An 18,980-nucleotide genomic window follows, 5' to 3' on the forward strand; every position below is an offset into this window, starting at 1 on the left:
GACTTTTCTTATCCCCAGCACCTATGTGTGATGTAATATGACAGCGCAAAGCAGCCCTCTCACTCTCTTTTTTCTTTCCCTCCCTCCCTCTCCATCCCTTGAGATCTCTGGACCGGCAAAGCACACCTCTCTCCACTTTGGTGGGGGAGATCATATCTGACTGGAGCCGGCCCTTGGCTCTCATAGATTGGCCCGTAAAATACAGCTCCATCGACCATTTATGGCTTTTGAAGGAGCTTGACTCCTGACCACCAGAGATAGTTGGATTGCACCTGAGCAAAGAGGGGGATGAATGAATGAATGAGTGTGTTTGTCTGCTCTATTTGCCCATAAAGGCACTGGATTACGCCACTCTTTTACCCATTCCACTACAAAAAGCTACCCTCTGATGTCGGGTTAAAGCAGAGAAGAATGGACAGGCTGATGGAGTGTAAAGTCATTCAGAGGTTGGAGGAAAGGGATGAAATGTGTGTTAGTTGATCTGAAGGAAACTACAGCAAAAATGAAAACAGGAAGGTGACCTTGGCTTGACACTCCTCAAACATGCCTTATATTATTTCATTATATCCTTTGCATGCAGTTTATTTTACATCTGATACAGTATAGTTGAGACTGTTACCTGTTATATCAGTATTCTATTTTGTATTGTGGTTAACAAATCCCAAGAAAAGACCACACCTAACCATGAAATGATCCTGTCGTCTGTGCAGCTAATGCCCGACATATCTTATTCCTCTATGCCATAGACCTCCATTCCTTTCCAAAAACTATTGAAAACACTCGCCACCCTGCTGTTCATAATTCCCACTAATGTGTCTTAATCCACGGCAGAAAATAGTTCCCAACAAATAAATAATATTCACTGCTGTTTCAGTTTGCTAAACACTACAGGGCCTGCCTGAGCATTTTTTTAGCATCTTTAATATATTAACTGAAACAGTTTTTCCAGATTTAATTCTTAAGAATGAACAAATGGGCCTTAGGCTGAAAATAAAAACTTTGACAGATGAATTTATGCACTGTCATTTGAAAGGATGGTAACACTTTAGTTCGATAGTCCACAGTTGACACTCAACAAGCCATCAGTTGATACGCAGTTGCATGTCAACAGTGAATGAGTTTACATATCTCAACAGATACGTAACATGAATTCAACTAACTGTAAGTTAACCATAAGTTGCACTATTAGTAGATAAAAAAACAAGGATTCAACTGTCTGTTAACTATAGGTTTCACTATTAGTAGATGTTTAGTTGATATTCAACAATGAGTAAGTTGATACATATTTAGAATGCATTCAACTGTCAGTTAAACTCATTCACTGTTGACATGCAACTGCGTATCAACTGATGGCTTGTTGAGTGTCAACTGTGGACTATCGAACTAAAGTGTTACCGAAAGGATTTGTTAACATTAACAGAAATATAGAATATTGCCAGCCTCAACCTTCAACAAAAGGAACAAATATTTTTTCTTACTTACTGTTTATCATTGTGTACTCAGTGGGATATTTTATCATTGAAAAATTAACTTGTCAGCGGTCTTCTGCAGCATTTGCTTTCCAACTGTTGACCGTATACCTGCAGACATTCCTGCCTTTTCCAATCATCTGATTTCCACACTCAACCTGGACACCTGCTATGCATTCTCCCATCGACCCACCTTTCCCTCATTAACCCTCCTCAGTATATGTACCCTCACAGAATAGTATTCTACCAGATCATCCCTGCCATCGTAGCCATAGAGTTCAAGCTTCTGTACCTAAGTCTCGCCCATTTGTGGGTTTTAGCCTGCATCTTTAGTTTTTAACTGCACAGCTTTCCTGATGTAAACATTTGACCATTCACTTTCAATCCAATCTGATATGTTGTTGAGGGGAGCTTTTGGGTCCACATAATACATACCAGTAATGTCACAACTCCTAAATGAATGAACCAATCTCAAAACTCCCTGTCAAATGTAAACACGCAGTTTAATCATCATACCATGCACACACACACACACACACACACACACACACACACACACACACACACACACACACACACACACACACACCACTATCATCACAATCATCTATTCCTTCATGCTAAGCCTGTTTGTGTATGTGTGTGTTTTAACAGATGGGTTGTCAAATGATAAGGCCCCTCTTGCGCTGGTGTTATAAACCGAATGAGACAAAATGCCTTTATGTCTGTGGTGGGTCAACCGATGGATGGATGCCAGTGAGAGTGAATGGGTGAGAGTAGATTGTATCTGTGAAGATGAAGGAGGTGGCGACTGCACACAGCGCAGAGCACAGCGCCATCACTATCAGTCTGCCAGTGACTGTGGAACGAGTTGCAAAAGGGGTCAAGAAGACTTTTTAAGCAGGTCTCACATCTGAAGTGTTCACCTCCTCCTATCCCAAACTAACTCCTTATACGCACACAGATTCCGCCAAACCTTCCATATAGTGTACAGTGTTCTCCTTACCACCCGCCCTCTCTCTATGCAGCCTCTGAGTAATGGGGACAGATGGCCGGCAGCTACTTGCCGTTTCTTTGGGCGCATCCACCCCCTCTTTCTCCATCGCCCCTGGTCTCTCCTGCAACTGATGGCTTGGTTGCAGAGACTCCCACAGAATAGCAATGCGGTCTCTCTCCCCCTCTCTCTACCTGCCTCGCTCTCTCTCCCCCTCTCTCTCTTTCTCTCTCTCTCTCTCTCTCTGCAAGCTAAAGGGGTTAAGGGGGGAGAGAGGGAAAGAGAGGGGAGGCGGTGTGTGAGATGGTGGGAGTGGTTAGTGAGGGAGGATTACTGCTGACGGAGGAGAAATCCTGTAGGCTTGCAAGTGAGGACAGAGTGTGTGATGTAAAGTGGTGTGTGTGTGTGTGTGTGTGTGTGTGTGTGTGTGTGTGTGTGTGTGTGTGTGTGTGTGTGTGTGTGTGTTTTTGCTGCAGGTGTACGTCCATGCATGCTTTCCTTTTTTTTCCTCTCCTGTTTGTCCCTGCCTGAGGTACTGTACTGTACTGTACTACTGTACTGTGTATAGGTTCAGAGAAGGACATTGCATGCACAGCAAACTAAACCAATGACGGACAAAGGAGAGATGAGAGGGAACAGGCGAGCCCAAAGTTCTCTGTAAGTAGAGAAATGCAGTACACTGTAGGTTGTGCATCTATTGGCCGGACATTATAATTACATCGTGTTGAGTAGTTGTCCACGCCAACCTAAGTTATTGCTGTCTCTCCGCTGCATTTGATCTCTGTTGCTGCAATAGCTACAAGCCAGCTACAACTCAGCCAATATGGCTGTGTGATGTTTTAACCGTGACTTACTGATGCAATGCCAGCTGTACAAAGAGCCCATTATATCAAAACACTGAGTCTAAAATAATAATCCTTGTTCTGTTATAACTCCGGATGAAACTCATCTGTCATACTCAAAGGTTTGATCCACATTATATGTTGGAACATTTTGGAAGACAAACATGCCCAAAACAAATGCAGTGCTGATATTTGACCAATGAGGTCACAGAGCCTTTGCATTACATACAAGAACAATATAACAATCAGTAAACAAAATGAAAACAACAAAGAGCTATACAGTAGAGTTACATTATCCACCAAAGGCAGAATTAAAGAAAAAAAAATACATCCAAATTAACAGGAAGCAAACAACAAGCATGTTATTAGAAAACTGAATACATCAAAAGAGGCAATCATTTTTGCTGCCGAAATGCCACCAATTACTGTAGTTATGAATATAAAGTTATAGCACAGTGGTATATTCAGTACATGGCATAGCAATTTCTTTATGTGCCAAATAGATGACCTGATTTTGGACACGAGCAGTGACACATTTGGAGAGGGAGTAATAAACGCTGTGCTGATCAACTCAAATGAATGTGACTCCATTTACCAAACCGTGCATCCCCCTGACCACCCTGATCTAGTTCTGATTTCCACAAACAAACAAATGGAAGCTAAAAATAGCTGCTTTAATGCCAAACGTGGCTGTTAGTGTCAGTTGGCATCGTGACGTTCATCATTGACATAGGGTGGATGACGACAGATGCTGTTGAATACAGGCGGCGCGCTGGGGGTAATTATGCATAATGTGTGGTTGTTTTAGACAAAACACTGGGACATAGGGAAAGTATGGGAGTGTGAATTTAAGATGGGGACAGACTGAACAGCTGGATTTAAGAATGATGATACAGGAATGGGGAGAAGGGGGGGGGGGGGGTAAAGACGTGCACATGAGCTGAATACTGATAAGCCTTTTAGCATGGAGGATAAAAAAATGAAAAGAGTGAACAGGATTAGGGATGTGAAGATGGGGAGATAGAGGTGAAGCTGTGAACAAGAGACGTCTGGATCTGCGGGCTGTATAGCTTACATTTCTGGTCTTTCCAGGTGACGGTGGGCTCGGGCCGCCCCACCGCCAGACAATACAGGTTTACATTCTCTCCTTCGTTCACCGACACGTCTTTGGAGATGTTGACGATTCTGGCCGGCACTGTAAAACAAGACCAAAAAATATGACCTCAAAATCCCCCTTTTTGTTTTGTCTCATCAATTATTCATAAGGTATAGCTTTACAGCCTCTTGAGGTGTTTAAAGTATGATGCAAATCCGTGCACCTAAGACAGACAGGCAATCAGCTGATTAATGATCTGTGCCCGTGTGCTTACTGAAGTGTGCAACAAATTGCTTGACCGTCGTCTACTTAAAATGCACTGAATTCTAAATGGGTGCACGCGGGCACTTAATTCTCCTTCTCCTGACATCTAATCTAATGTGATCTTTAAAAAAACAGAAGGACATTTGTAGAGGTGGTTCTGGGAATCTTTAACTTCTTACCTTTTCGAATTGAATTACCAACACTGAATGCCGTATTTGCCCCCCAAACTCACAAAGTGTTGGAGTGCCATGCATGTAGTTAGTTTGATAACAAGATGGCCCTTGAATTTAAATGGCCCATTATCATTGTTTTTAATGAGCTTGGACCTGAGATTGCTTTTTTTCCCCGAGACATATACTGAGGATCCTATTTTTCCCCCTATCTTGCTGCAGTTGAATACTTGCAGCGATAAAACACAGATTGGACTGGCGGTGTGGCTGCTCCTGCTTGATGCACTGACTTGAGGGTGTAATTATTTTGTGTGATATCAAGCTAGGGCTGAAATTGCCTGCAACTTGGAATTAGGTGTGCATGGTCATCTGTGCCAAGTTCTGGACCCTGCGGACAAGCGTGTTTGTTTGGCTGCAATGCGGTGTGAAAACTCTGTCGTTAAGCCACTGACATTGCCATTGCCACCTGTGAGCTGTGAGCCAGGCAACATGTTTTAATCCCAGCAGAGTTTACCTACCGTATTGTGTTAAAACGTTTCGACATTTTAAGTATGCTGGTGATGTATAACTGCAATTTGCATGACACACAGTCCAAAATATGCATCAAAATTGAGACCTATGGGGGGAAAAGGTCCGAGGATCCGTCGTCTTGTGCAGTCCTGCCAATACCCCGTGTCACTCAGGATCAGTCTGACTTTTACTCACTTAGTGGCTGACATGATTGAGCCCCAGCACTGTCTGTTATTAAGTCAGGCAGTTAGACAGCCCACCTGTGAACCTCAACACCCTGCGCACACACACACACACACACACACACACACACACACACACACACACACACACACACACACACACACACACACACACACACACACACACACACACACACACACACACACACACACACACACATCCTCATGCATCTGACATGCCTAACTTTCTGTTCAATAAGACAAGTAACCTTTACTGGTCACATGGACATAACAAATTGGCTTTGTCTCAGCCTGCCTTTTGCATTTTATCTGTCACTTGCACTAGGCTTGCTTCGCTGTAGACAGACAGACACACACACGCTCACTCACACACACACACACACACACACACACACACACACACACACACACACACACACACACACACACACACACACACACACACACACACAGAGCTTTCAAGACATGACCAAGTAATAACATTTTAATGTCACCATAAATACCAACCTTGAGTGCTCACACATCATAACAACATTTACTTTCCAAGTTGTCTATCATACTGTACATTTACTCATACATTTAAGCATTATTTAGCAGAAAAAGAAAACTGGAACGTTCCTAACCTAATTGCTTCCCCCAATGTCAACCCTCGATCACACCTAATAGACAGCACTGCACATAGATGAATGGTTGGAATGCATAATTAAACCATTTAGACCATGTTTCTAATGCAAGGCTTCTCACTAGTGCCATGGGGGACACATATATTTATTTTGCAGCCGCAGTGGCAATCACATCTGCACACTCTGTATGTAGGAGGTAAAATCAGCCCGCTCTTATACTGGAAGCAGTAAAACACCCAAAATTCACTCAAAGCAGATTCCTATTCTGTTTGAACTTGAGCTGCTGACCTTGGACGATGAGGTAGACGTGGGTAATGCGGGGCTTGTTATTGGCCTGGAAGGTGCAGGTGTAGGGCCCCTCGTCGGTGACTTGCACCTTGTCGATGTGGATGGAGAAGTCACTGTTGTTGCTGTTGGCCAGGGTCACGCGTTTGTCCAGCGACCACTTGTCTGTCCCCGTGAACAGGATGTTGGAGCGGTTCAGCCAGGCCTTGTGGGTCACCTCCTCGTCAATCCGACATCTGCGAGGAAATGATCAGCAGGTAAAGAAAGCCTGTTTGATTATGTTATGTTCATATTTGATACCAAACACTTCCGAGGGGGTGTTTTTTATCAATGGACAGCGTCGTCTTACACGTCGGTCCAAACTCTCCCAATATGCTTATCAATGGAAAAACAATAACAGCTAAGCCCATATGATTCAAACTCTCTAATCGAACCATTCAATGAGCCCTCATGCCCCACACTGTAAGTAAGCATTCTATATTCATTAAGTCTCTGTCTGTTTATTCTTTATTTGTGAACCGTCCGTAAGCTCTTTGATAATACAGTACAAATGATTATTTATCACTCCTGTGTCACATATGAAGTGAATTGGTTCAAATTAAGAAAATTCTCTGAGATTAGTTGAAAAAAGGAACAATGCATGAGAAGTTGTCATACATATCATTATTCTCTTCACAAGTGGGTTACGTTGTTTCGTCTGAGGATACACAAGTACAATTGAAGTGCAGCATCGCCTTAAACTGGCTGAAAACTCACACAAAAGGAAATGGCAATAAATGGAAAAAGCATCTATTAGAGCAGATATTGGACAATCTAAAATATTATAAGTGAGTGATTAGTAAATAATAATTTTTGTTTCAAAAGGATGTGGCATGCTTCAAAACACGAAACGTAGCCCAAAGGTGTGACGTCAGTTCTTGGCTTGGCCACTAGATGTCCTTACCCAGCTTCATCTAACTTGAAGGGCAAGTCTCTATAGTCCTCATGTTTCATTGATATGACCTGGATAAATTACACTGTTGAGGTAGATCTTAGTGCACCTACCAAGTCAGTGGCACTCTCACCACAATGCATACTAACCACAGCAGCACTGCAGGTATAGGCTTGGACGTTTAAGTTGACACATTGCCTAAGAGCCTAACCACTCCTGAAGGGTTAAACAATAAAAGGGAAATGAAGAAAAAAAACCTAAACAATAGTAGGATTCAGTTTTGTCTGGTGGGTTAAAAACAGACAATAACGAAGGACCATAAACAATCATTATCTGCATACAAACAACTACGACTGATCTATTTTTAAAATTAATCACTTATGCACTGATGATGTTGCTACAGGACTGCAGGCCCAGAGGAAATGAGCACCGTGATAGCATCAAATGGGCCTTGTCTTAATGGGCTGCATCAAAGCCAACAAAACATAATTGTCTAAACAAAACACAAATATGTTTGCCACTTTGGCAAAAGTGATTTTACATGAACATTGAGTTTATTTATGAAGCTTTTTAGTCTTTCGCTTGTCAGATATGTTGTCTCCAGGGCTGACACAATCTTAACACACCTCTGAGTACAAACAAAATACCATCACATCTCTACTGATAAAGCTATACCAACACTTATTTGCCGTGAAATCACATATCAGGGACAATATAAAGCGTGCTTCAAGCAGCGGTCCCCAACCTGGGGTTGAGATGCCTTAAGGGGTTTGAAGCACAAACCTGAAAGCTCAAGAGATGGTTAACATGAGAGCAAAGAGGGAAAACATATTTTTGCCACAATAAAAGGCTTTATTCTTTCAGACACTGATCTAATCTTTGTATTTTTTTTCTTTTGAAATACTGGGTAATGTTACCTCTGGGCTTCAAAAAAGTATTCAAACAAAGCAAACTCAGCAAGCAGCTGAACAAAAAAAGAGATGCTTGTTATGTAGCACCACTGCACAGCTTTCACCAAACTGTAAAGGTGACATTGAAAGTGTTGAGATGTATCACCCAGTACAGTCTGTTTAGGGTTTCAGGTGTGAAAACGCCAACACTTCTTCCCAGTGCCAATGAACAGCTTCAGTCTACACCCTTTATATCCTGGATCTTTGATTTCCAACTCTGGGAAGAAAAAAAATGCTGATGTGTACAAATATTGATAGAAATGTATTTGGTTTTCGGAATAATATTTGATTTTAGTGGAAGGCTGGGCCCACACTCTGAGAAAAAGGGACTTAACCAGGAATTTGTTCAGAGATGTGGAGAGGTGCGTCGGCTCAGAGGTGATGAAAGTAATGTTGACTTGTACTGCCAAGCCAGTTCACAGCGACGTGAGGGGAACAAGCAAGTTGGCTCTTTTTCTGCTCGGTTAGGAGCCGGGGGAAAGCTGTGACTTTATCACTCACAGTTAGGCGGTAAGTGTGGTTCCACCCATCAAACTGACCTGTGCATCGCTATTGTTTAAAAGGAAAAAGGCGACAAATGGGATGAATGCACCGACATTGGCCAGGTATTAGCGTTCAATTAGCTATAGGATAGACAGAGCTGGAAAATATTGCACAATGAGGGGTTGCTTAATTGAATTTATGTGACACAGAATTGGCAATTACTGTAAATGGGCTTGACAGGTGGAGGGGAAAACAAACGTGTTTTTCCTGTAATTAGTGGGTGGAGGTGTAGGATCAAGAGTTACCTCAAAGTGATGTTTTCTCCTTCCAACACTGTAATGTTGTCCGGCAGGTGTCCGAAATCCGCTCCGTGCACACTGGACCCTGCCAAGAAAAAACAGAAGATAGAGAAATGAGCATTCCAATAATGGCACCATACTCTCCGCTGTTGTTCATCAAGCTCAGGTCGGGGGCTTGAGGATTGACTGCCTGGCCATATCAGGTCGGGGCAGGGGATGTGCTCTGCATCCTGCTTACTTATTTCTGAAGGGGAAGTAATAAATATGCACCAAACAAAAGAGTCTGCACTGCACAACGTCTGCACTGACCCCCATACTTGAATAATGATTTGGTTTTACCCTGCATTCTGGTGGGGCGTACGTTCATTGAACAGTGCTGATAATGAGCCAAGGGAAGAGGATTCACGCGGAGCTGCCGGAGCGTGAAATGAAGGGACAGCAACAGTAACAGAAGGGATGCTCATCCTGACTACCAATACACAGAGAACAGAGGCACATGCTTACAAAAGCACAAAACACGCACGAGAACATACACACATCCTGAGAGCCATTAGTGGAAGAGGAAATACGAACTTTGCATCTGCAAGATGTGAGTGAGAGTGTGAAACTGAGGTGAGTCCAATTTCTCTTTTTGCAAACTTGCTTGGACTTCAAACAAAGATAACCAAAGACCCTCTACATGCTGGCAGTGATATTGCTTGCTGATGCAGGCTGCTCTCCAGCCTGGCCATGTCCATCTAAACTCTGCCAAATCACAGCATGACACCAGATACCTCAGCTTCAATCTCCGACAATCTCCCCCGTTTGCAAGTTGACCTCAATACCTCACCAGGCTTTTGCCGTGGTCTAGCCTTAAGGTTTAATAAGCGGTGACTTTATGAAACGAAGCCGCTGCAGTGAGGAGCTAAGAAGCACCTCGAGCTTTGTTAAATAGCTGCACAAAGTCAAAGTCATGTTAAGCTTGCCAAATGGGAATCCGCTAAGCGACGAGATCCAAAACGCTGGCTATGCACCAGTAAATGGACAGGACGTGTGAATTTTAAATTAAAGGAGCCTTTGTGGAATCATGGTTTGATTACAAAGAATAATGAGAGAGGCTTCAGAATTGTAATGCACATCATGGACTGCTAATCAAAATCTTTTCAGACTGCATAGTAAAAACATTTATGAGAAGTGCCAACTATACTAAGTGATAATTTACCATTTCTTAAAATCAAAAACATTATGCCTGTTCCGTTTTCTGCATGTCTGTGAATATAAGAGTGTGATTGGCACGTCTGTGTGGATCCGCCATAGAAAATAGGCTATATTCATGCTTTTGTATTCATATATTCATGTATGAATGATTGCGTGTTTGTGCAGCAGTGTATGTGTAGATCATGGTTGTGTATAGAAGCAGCTACAGTATGTTGCTGTCTGTTGCTCACGGGTGTGAATGTGCACACGTTTTGTTTGCTGACATACCGGTGGAGAACAAGAGAAAGAGGACAAACTAATGACGCCTCCGAAGAAAAAGTGGCCGTGAAAATCTCCCGCTAAAAGCTGTAATCGCATTAATGGGTAGCTGCTGCTGCCACTGCTGCTTCGCTATCTAGGCCGGCCAAGGATCCAAGAACTGGCTCCATCTCCCTCTTTGCAAAAAAAACGTTGGGGGAGGGGCAAAGCACATTAGCCATTGTGACAAATATTCAAAAACTGTCACAAAGTTTCCATTATCTGCGGCTTCTACCACAGAGTAATGTTGCATAGCATCGCTGTGCTCATGGGCCCTGTCTTAGAGTCAGACAGTGCTCAGCTCAAGCCCTCAGCTGTTCCCTTTCAAGTGCTCTGAACTCTACACACTAGACTTTATTTAGGTTAATTCAATTCAGTTGCAGGGCTTGGGGCATGCAGACGAGTGTGACATGCTGTCATAAACACAAAGTACCCCACACATACGCTATCACAGACACACGCACGTAGAGAAAAGGCGCTCCCTATCACATAATGTAACCACGGGGACACACAAGCGACGCACATATTTTGATTGAACGAATGATGAATGCATACGCTGAATGGTCCCAAACAACATTGCCAAAGGGAACAAATCAGTGGGGTGCTATTCCCATTTCCCTACTCAATTCCCATTTTCACAGCTCGATTGGCACCTCAAATTCTAAAACCTGTAATGCCCTGCCTCCACTCCCTGCCACCGCGCAACATGATAACCAGGTCAACACATTCAGCCCACACATCCTCTCACACATTCAATCCCCCAAACCAATCACTCTATGTGCAAGTTTACGCACACATACCTAAACACACTCATTTACGAGCTAAGTCAGCAGGGATGCATGTGTATTGGGTTTATTGTGACAATGAACACAGCAAAGATTCACTTTGCATTCCTGGTGGAAAATACAAATGGGACTTAATCTAGGCACACACACAATGTCGAAATACATAGGGAAATGCAAACATCCACCAATATCTTGAATCCACTCTACTCCTCTTGTTTGTCACTCATTTTAACTGCTCTGTGTAGAGCAAAGACCTGGGCAAAGGTTACAGTGATAACCAAAGTGTAAATGTCGGGGCAGTCCACAGCTTCGGTACAATAAACAACAGGACTAGCATCTGTATTTCAGACATGGGAGACCTGTGAAGCATTGCATGGGAAGCAATCCCATTTATAAACTGAATGCAGACCACGATTGCATACAATTTCAGCCTTAAGAGATCTAAACTGGCTTCATGCCTATGCTGGTTGTAGATTTACAGCAAAGTGCACAATGGATCTGTACCAATGGCAATTCATCCAATAGTTGATGAAATGCTTTAGTCTATATAGCATACTAGACTAAAACATTGGTCTAGATACAGAACAGATATACAAAACAATGTGCAACACAAAGTATTACAGTTTTTTCCACATTGGAATTTTTTTCTACCATTTTGATGAGAATGAGTAATTGTTTAAAAGACTCATCCGATGACCAATTCTTGGGTGAAAATGTGCAGCATTTACCTGCTCTGATACAGTGGTTTTCATGCTGAATGAGCCCAACATTTAGAGGCACAAGATTTAGTGTCAAGAGCATTGACACTGTTGTGGACAAATACAATAGAATATTGTAATACATGGAATTAAATGGTTATTGCTTCTCAGGAACATAACGTGTGCATCTGCAGAATCTAATTAATGGAAGAGTGCGTCATAAAACGACAAAATGTAAACATCATCTGGCTGAACGACGGCAAGTGTCTCACACCCTTTGATGTCATCCACATTATTCATCCCTGTCAGGCAATTAAATCAAATGTTGCCAGCCGAACACAACGGACATGATCAAACAGAGCAATAATAAGTCTAGAGTGCACAACCAGCATTGTGCTGTTGCAAGGGCTTAAACTGAATTTGCAGACGCCACTTTCAATTGTTGGGGGCTACTTTTGGCTATATTGATCCCTGTCTCAAATTCATCTTTTTACTCTGCTCCCTCCTGGGGGCTGAGTGTGCAGGCCAATGAACTGCACCCACCAAGAGGATTCAGGAGTATTGCCCACTGACACTCTAGATTAAGTAGGGAGCTTGCCAACAGGGAAGCTGAAACCACTGGCTACAATGCAGACTCTAAATAAACACAAAAAAGCTATTCCAGATGATTGTGTTTTGTCTGCGTGCTTTGGTTCACCACTTACAAAATGGAGTTATTTATGAGAGATACATATAAAACATAACTGAGTTGAGAAGAGAGAAAAGATAAACAAACACATGGAGGTGTGTTGGTGAACACTGCAGTGGCCCCTGGTGTTGGTGTGGAAGTGAGAATATTACATTTCTCTGCTCACTGGCAGATACAGTCTGGCCTGGCCACTGCTATCTCTTGTCCTTGCTATGACCTGCTGTTTTGGCACAAAAACAGAACCCCCCATCTCCATACCATACATGCACGCACACACACACACACAGGCAAACACACACATACATGCACGCACTCACGCACACACACACATGCACGCACGCACGCACGCACACACACACACACAAACACACACGCACACGCACGCACACACACACACACGCACACACACACACACACACACACACACACACACACACACACACACACACACACACACACACACACACACACATACTTGTATGCTGTCCAAATGACCCCCCATCAAGTCTGGAGCTAAATAATATGTTATGTATATTTCTGACGGATTACAAACAGGAAACACTGGGCTAGTAGACCATTATATCACCAATGTTGTTGGTTTTCCCTTCAGCTGTTATACAGAAATGCAAAAAAAAAAAAACTATGTATAACTATGTGTAAAGTATACATTCACCTCTCTCCCTCTCCTTGAGGGTCCAGTGTTGTTGTCTCTTTGCTCTAATGCATTGTGCCTTTTATCTGTAGAAGTGCTGCAAGACTGCTTTGCTCCGTGCCCCTGAGACATCTATTATGTGATTTGTATTCTCTTGACTTTTACATGCGCTTGTTTGTAATTGCACTCGCTACTGGCTGACACTTATGAGAAGAGGTCTATTGAGCAGTACAACTTTAGCCCGCGTAGTCCTCGCAAGGCTGTCTTTGTGGTGTTCATCTATTTCACATTGCCCTTGACGATCAAATAAACACAGAGAGGAGGGAAAGCTCCTTCTGAATGCATGATTGGCGTCATGACGGATAACAGCAGAAGCTATAATGAAAGCCATAACAATAATCCGAGGCTGCCGTGGTCTAGAAAATTGAAAGAAGAGGGAGGGGCAGAGCACAAGGTTGGAAGGGAGTGGTGGAAAATGGATGGCCAGGCTGACTTGATGTCCTACAAAGAAGTGGTGGAGAATAAGGAAACGCTGTTGAATTACAGGATGCTGTGAAGCAGCAGCAACAAAAGCAGAAGTGAGAGTAGAGATAGGAATATAGTTATAGTAGCAGTTGTATGCAGCACTGATGTTCAAAATGGGGTCAGTGGCTCCATAGATTGCTTGTTGTCAAAATCAGTTTTTGTCAAAATCTGTGAATGTTTGATCACAATCCGCCAACTGTTCAAACTGTGTTTTCACTTTTAAAAAATCCAGTGTTAATACACAGCCTAGGCTCTGTAAACAGGTATGTTGCTAGCTACAGTGGGCCCCCTTTCAACAATTCGTTGACATACCAGTTTACAAAGCCCATGCTGTGTATTAAAACCAGATACACACACACACACACACACACACACACACACACACACACACACACACACACACACACACACACACACACACACACACACACACACACACACACACACACACACACACACACACACACTCACACACACACACCCACAGACAGGTAGCAGATCGTGAGGAGATATTCACTGATTTTGACAAAAAGTGATTTTGACAACATGCGTTCTCCAGAATCTCTGACTCCACCTTTAATTGTACAGCAGTTAGAGAAGGAGTAGTAGAGTACAGCGTCAATGTGAAAAGGAAAGCAAAGTGCGAGGAGGACACAGTCGGGGACGGTGGGGCAGAGAGCAAAGCAATGGAAAGACACACCCGCATAATTAACACCGGCGTGCTGCAGCCAATTAAATATTTACAGAGGCACTTCCCTCCGACACCTTGATGATGAAGAGAGGCAGCCCAAGGATTATCAGATGCCGGGAGCCTCAGGCAGGAGACAAGGGGTTTGGGGTAGGGGGAATTAAACATTAACCGGCACCGATATCCCTTTCTCTAACTCGTCTGATCCCATTAACTCTGGATGGCCCACAATCCAACCTCATGTCCACCCATCTAAAGCCCCATCTTCCTCCTCTCCTCCCCCTTCTCTCCCATACTCATTCAGCCCCTCTACTCCCTATTGATGAAGCCCCAGACTCCCTGCCGACTCCTTCCGCCCTCAGCACCACCTGTCAGGGGCAGAGCAACAGGAGTGCAGGGGGAGAGTGATGGGCAAAGGAGTGAGAAACCACCTGGACTCGCCTTGCTCAAAGAGCACAACAAGATGGATTTGCAGGTCGCCTGCTTTTCCCCAATTGCCGCTGAAGCAAAATGGATGTAAGCAGGATTCCACTTGACAGGAAATCTTAGAAATGTCACATAAGTCATGGTGAACAAATTGTTTTGAATCTGTCTGGTAATGTCATTCCCCCCCCCCCACAATTTTTTTATACATTATCTTCTCTCCAGCCACTTCTCTTGTTCAAGAGAAGTGGCTGGAGATTTGGCTGCTCGTCATTCATAGTTGTATATTTAGCTGGCCCCTTTATTCCAACTATTCTGACACACATTTTACTGCTAACACAGCTTGATCTCAGAAGCATGCCAAATCCATCAACATTTACAGAGAAGCAGGGCATCACCCTCGGGTGTTTGACTTAGCCTCACAGAAGATGTGACATCTGCCCCTTTTTTATTGTGCACATGCGGCATCCACAATTCTGCCTCTAGTCTCTATGCCCATCCCTCCCTCCCTCTCAACCGGCATCTAACTCCTCTCCCTACTTCCCTCCCTCCCACCCACTAATCCCTCTTCACACATCAATCAATAGAGCACTGCAGAGTGCACAGAGCCATACAGTACTCAATGCAGCAGTTGTACAACTTCAATGGGTAGCCACAGACCTTTACCATTGGATCAAGCGTAGGAGAAAAGCCATGCGTGCTAAAACCTGGGACGAGCCCCTCTCCGCTTTCTTTTACCCCCCATTTTCTTTGGACCGACGCCTGAACCCCTTAGCACTCATGAAATCAATACAGTAGTTAAACTGTTACTTGCTTTCCCAATGCGTATACACACGCCCGCCTTACACAAGGCCCTGTAGACCCTCCTAAATACACCCTGTGCACTAGTAATTTGACAGATTTGTGGGGAAGTGCTGTCACTGCTTTAAAGAGGAGCTTAAGTACTGATTAAACCAAGCAGCTCTGCCTCTTACACCCACTGACAATAAGAAAAAGGAAAATAATACCAACATGTAACCTAACAGCAACATGTTTCCATCTATGGTGGCACTGAGCAAATCTTAGTTGTAAATTCAAATCTTAGTGTTATTTTATAGTTAGGTTATTTATAGTTAGTTACAGTTAAGATACAAAAGATGGATTGGCCAAAATGCTGGCCACTGCCAATAGGGGAAGGTGGGGTGATTTGTGCATTTTGGAAGTTGCAAAACCCCTTGTTTCTAGAAAACCGTGGAAGAAATTGGAAATGTGACCACATATTTAAGAAGAGCCGTCCATTTGACTCATCCTGTAAAGAAGGGAGACACAAGGAATAAGATATAAGCACGTTTAAGCTCAAAAAACTGTGTTTTGCCTTTCAAAGTAAAATTTCCATGATCAAGGTTTTTTGATTATTGTGTCTGAACAATTATAGACACGTTTGAAAACATTTGACACATGTTTTAGTGCTTTGGTATGCTACACTTTGAGTCTATATAGTTAGCACAATGTCAACCCTAAATTGCTGCATCATGCCTATTATCCAAAATTCTGGGGATGGGGTGATTTGTGCGCAAGGGCCTGGGTGAGTTATAAGTAAGTAAGTAAGTAAAATGTATTTATAAAAGCACATTTATGACAGTTTGCACTGTCCAAAGTGCTGTACATAGTGCATTCAGTAGGTAAACAATGAAGGTACAATAACAATAACCAAAATAAAAGACGTAAAGCCCATACATCCACATAAACACAGATAGTAGTGCAGAGGTAAGATAGTTAATGGGGAGGAAACACCAGGGTGTACATATGGGTTTTGAGCCTTGATTTAAAGGCAGAAATGTAGGGGGAATCACATTTGTCAGGTGGCAGTTGGTTCCACAAGCACGGAGCAACTAGTGCAAAGTACATTTCTGAGAGTTGTGCCAGTGGCATGGCTGTATACGCTGGTCACCAAAAGAAAGTGATTGTCTACAGTAGCTCAGAAGAGAGTGACATCTCAATTCCACTTAACGACACCACTGATGAGAGTTCAGATGGCCAGAAAGATGATGATGGTGACTTTGTCATTGTGACACAATGACGCACAAATCACCCCACTACGTGGGGTGATTTGTGCGACAAGACAACTTTTTTTCCGAAAGCTATATTTCTTAAACAGTTTATTCCAGATCCAAAGTTTTTATTGCCAGGGATGCACAACATCCTGAAATATATGTACATATTTGAGTTGGAGACATAACTGTCAAGGCCTCACTTTAAAATCACTTTGAGTAAAAAGTTGCACAAATCACCCCACCTTCCCCTATAATGAATAATATAACAACATTTTTATTTTTTAATTTATGTTTACATATTGTGTCCTCCACTTGTCTAGGGTTTTGTTCACGGTGGCGACAGGGCTAGCAGAGCAGCCCAGACGACCCTTTTCTCAACAACTTCCTCAAGCGCCTCCTGAGTGATCCCTTAGCACTACAAAGCCAGCCGAGTCCTTGGTCTACCAGGATCTCCTCCCAGTCAACATGCCTGGTACACTACACTCCCAACAGAAGTCTACCAAGGGGAATCTTTACCAGATGACCAATCCGCACTCGGCTGCAAACTGCTCAAGTGCACGCTGAAGATCACATTGTGCTGGCACGGAATGGACGACATCATCCGCAAATAGCAAAAATGCCGCCCTTATGTCACCAAACTGGATTCTCTCCAAACCTTAGCTACGCCTTGATATCCTGTCCATTAAAACCACAAATCAAGAACATGGACAGGATACCGAATGTGTCTAGCAAATGCATTGATTTATTTTCCTTCCCCGATAATTTTTGTGTTGTTGTATGATTTGAAACCTACATTCTTTCAATTGTGTCTGCAGCAATATTCTTCTTCCCCTGCCTTATGCCCTTGCATTCCCAGTATTCGTATTGCCATACCAGCAGGAATGTGTATTGTGTCCATGTGCATGCCCAAGAAATCCACAAGATACAAACACAACAGGGACCTGCTGTTTAGAAAAAAACAGCAATTTGCTCCATATCACCAGTTGCCAGTAGTTGTTGGTTAAGGATTGGCCTTCCCCAACCTTAAACAGTGCCGACTGTCCGTAGCAAACTGGGAACATGAAGCTCTATCCAGTGTCTACAATGTCCCCTGGCTAGAGGACTTAGCCTTTTGAATGCACACGTAAGTCCTTTAAATAGTTTCTGATGCTGACATTCTCGCAAGATCATATAATGTAAATATTTACGACAATGATCTGTGTTCCACTGCTGTGCATTACATCAGACAAAATACACAAAAATATGATCATATCATTACAAGGTAAGTCAACTTAAATTAGTATAACCGTAAACTGAACTATTTCCCAGCTTTTTCCTAAAATATAAAAACAAATAAATAAGTAAATAATAAAGCAGTGTAATAAAAACACTCTGAATATATTCCGTTGTTGGAATTTTTATAGCACCTCTGTCAGATGAACAAAACATTTCCAGCCATGCGGCTAAGCTTCCAGCACAGTGGCGAGACTTACCCTATAGTTTACACTTGAGCCCCTAAGAGGCTACAATAAAAACAGCAATTACCGGGCGATAGTGACAGGAGACAAAGGAGTGTAATAGCATGGGAGCCGTTATTTTCGATAGGACCATTGGCTGTAAAGTGGAGTCAAAAAGAATGAGGCATCAAGAAGTCAGTTGAGTGTTGGGCAGTACGAGTGTGAAATGGATGACCAGGCAACACAAGCTGCCAATGCTCATTTATGACATTCTTGAAAAGTATAGGACTAATGAAAGAAACAGAGTTTGATGTGAGCTTGACAATTACTGCGACTCTTGTTTATACGACCATTAACTTTGACTGAAAGAGCAGAAATAATGCAATTTCAAAGACAAAAGGTAATGCTGAATAGGCATTCAGTCAAATTTCGAAAAACT

General features: G+C 42.9%; 1 protein-coding gene across 1 annotated transcript in view; it reads right to left on the minus strand.

Moving 5' to 3' along the window:
* The window catches only part of iglon5 (IgLON family member 5), a gene marked incomplete at its 3' end in the record, with an annotated part of 88,942 nt that overhangs the window by 5,489 nt on the left and 64,473 nt on the right, over positions 1 to 18,980 (minus strand). The window contains exons 2-4 of the mRNA XM_080039187.1: positions 9,126 to 9,204; positions 6,460 to 6,692; positions 4,381 to 4,500 (exon numbers count right to left, since the gene is read on the minus strand). Coding sequence (XP_079895313.1) covers positions 4,381 to 4,500; positions 6,460 to 6,692; positions 9,126 to 9,204 — 432 coding nt within the window. The remainder of the gene's footprint in view (positions 1 to 4,380; positions 4,501 to 6,459; positions 6,693 to 9,125; positions 9,205 to 18,980) is intronic.

The sequence above is a fragment of the Ammodytes marinus genome (genome assembly GCF_949987685.1).
Source record: "Ammodytes marinus genome assembly, chromosome: 13".
In the NCBI taxonomy this organism is placed as follows: Eukaryota; Metazoa; Chordata; class Actinopteri; order Uranoscopiformes; family Ammodytidae; genus Ammodytes; species Ammodytes marinus.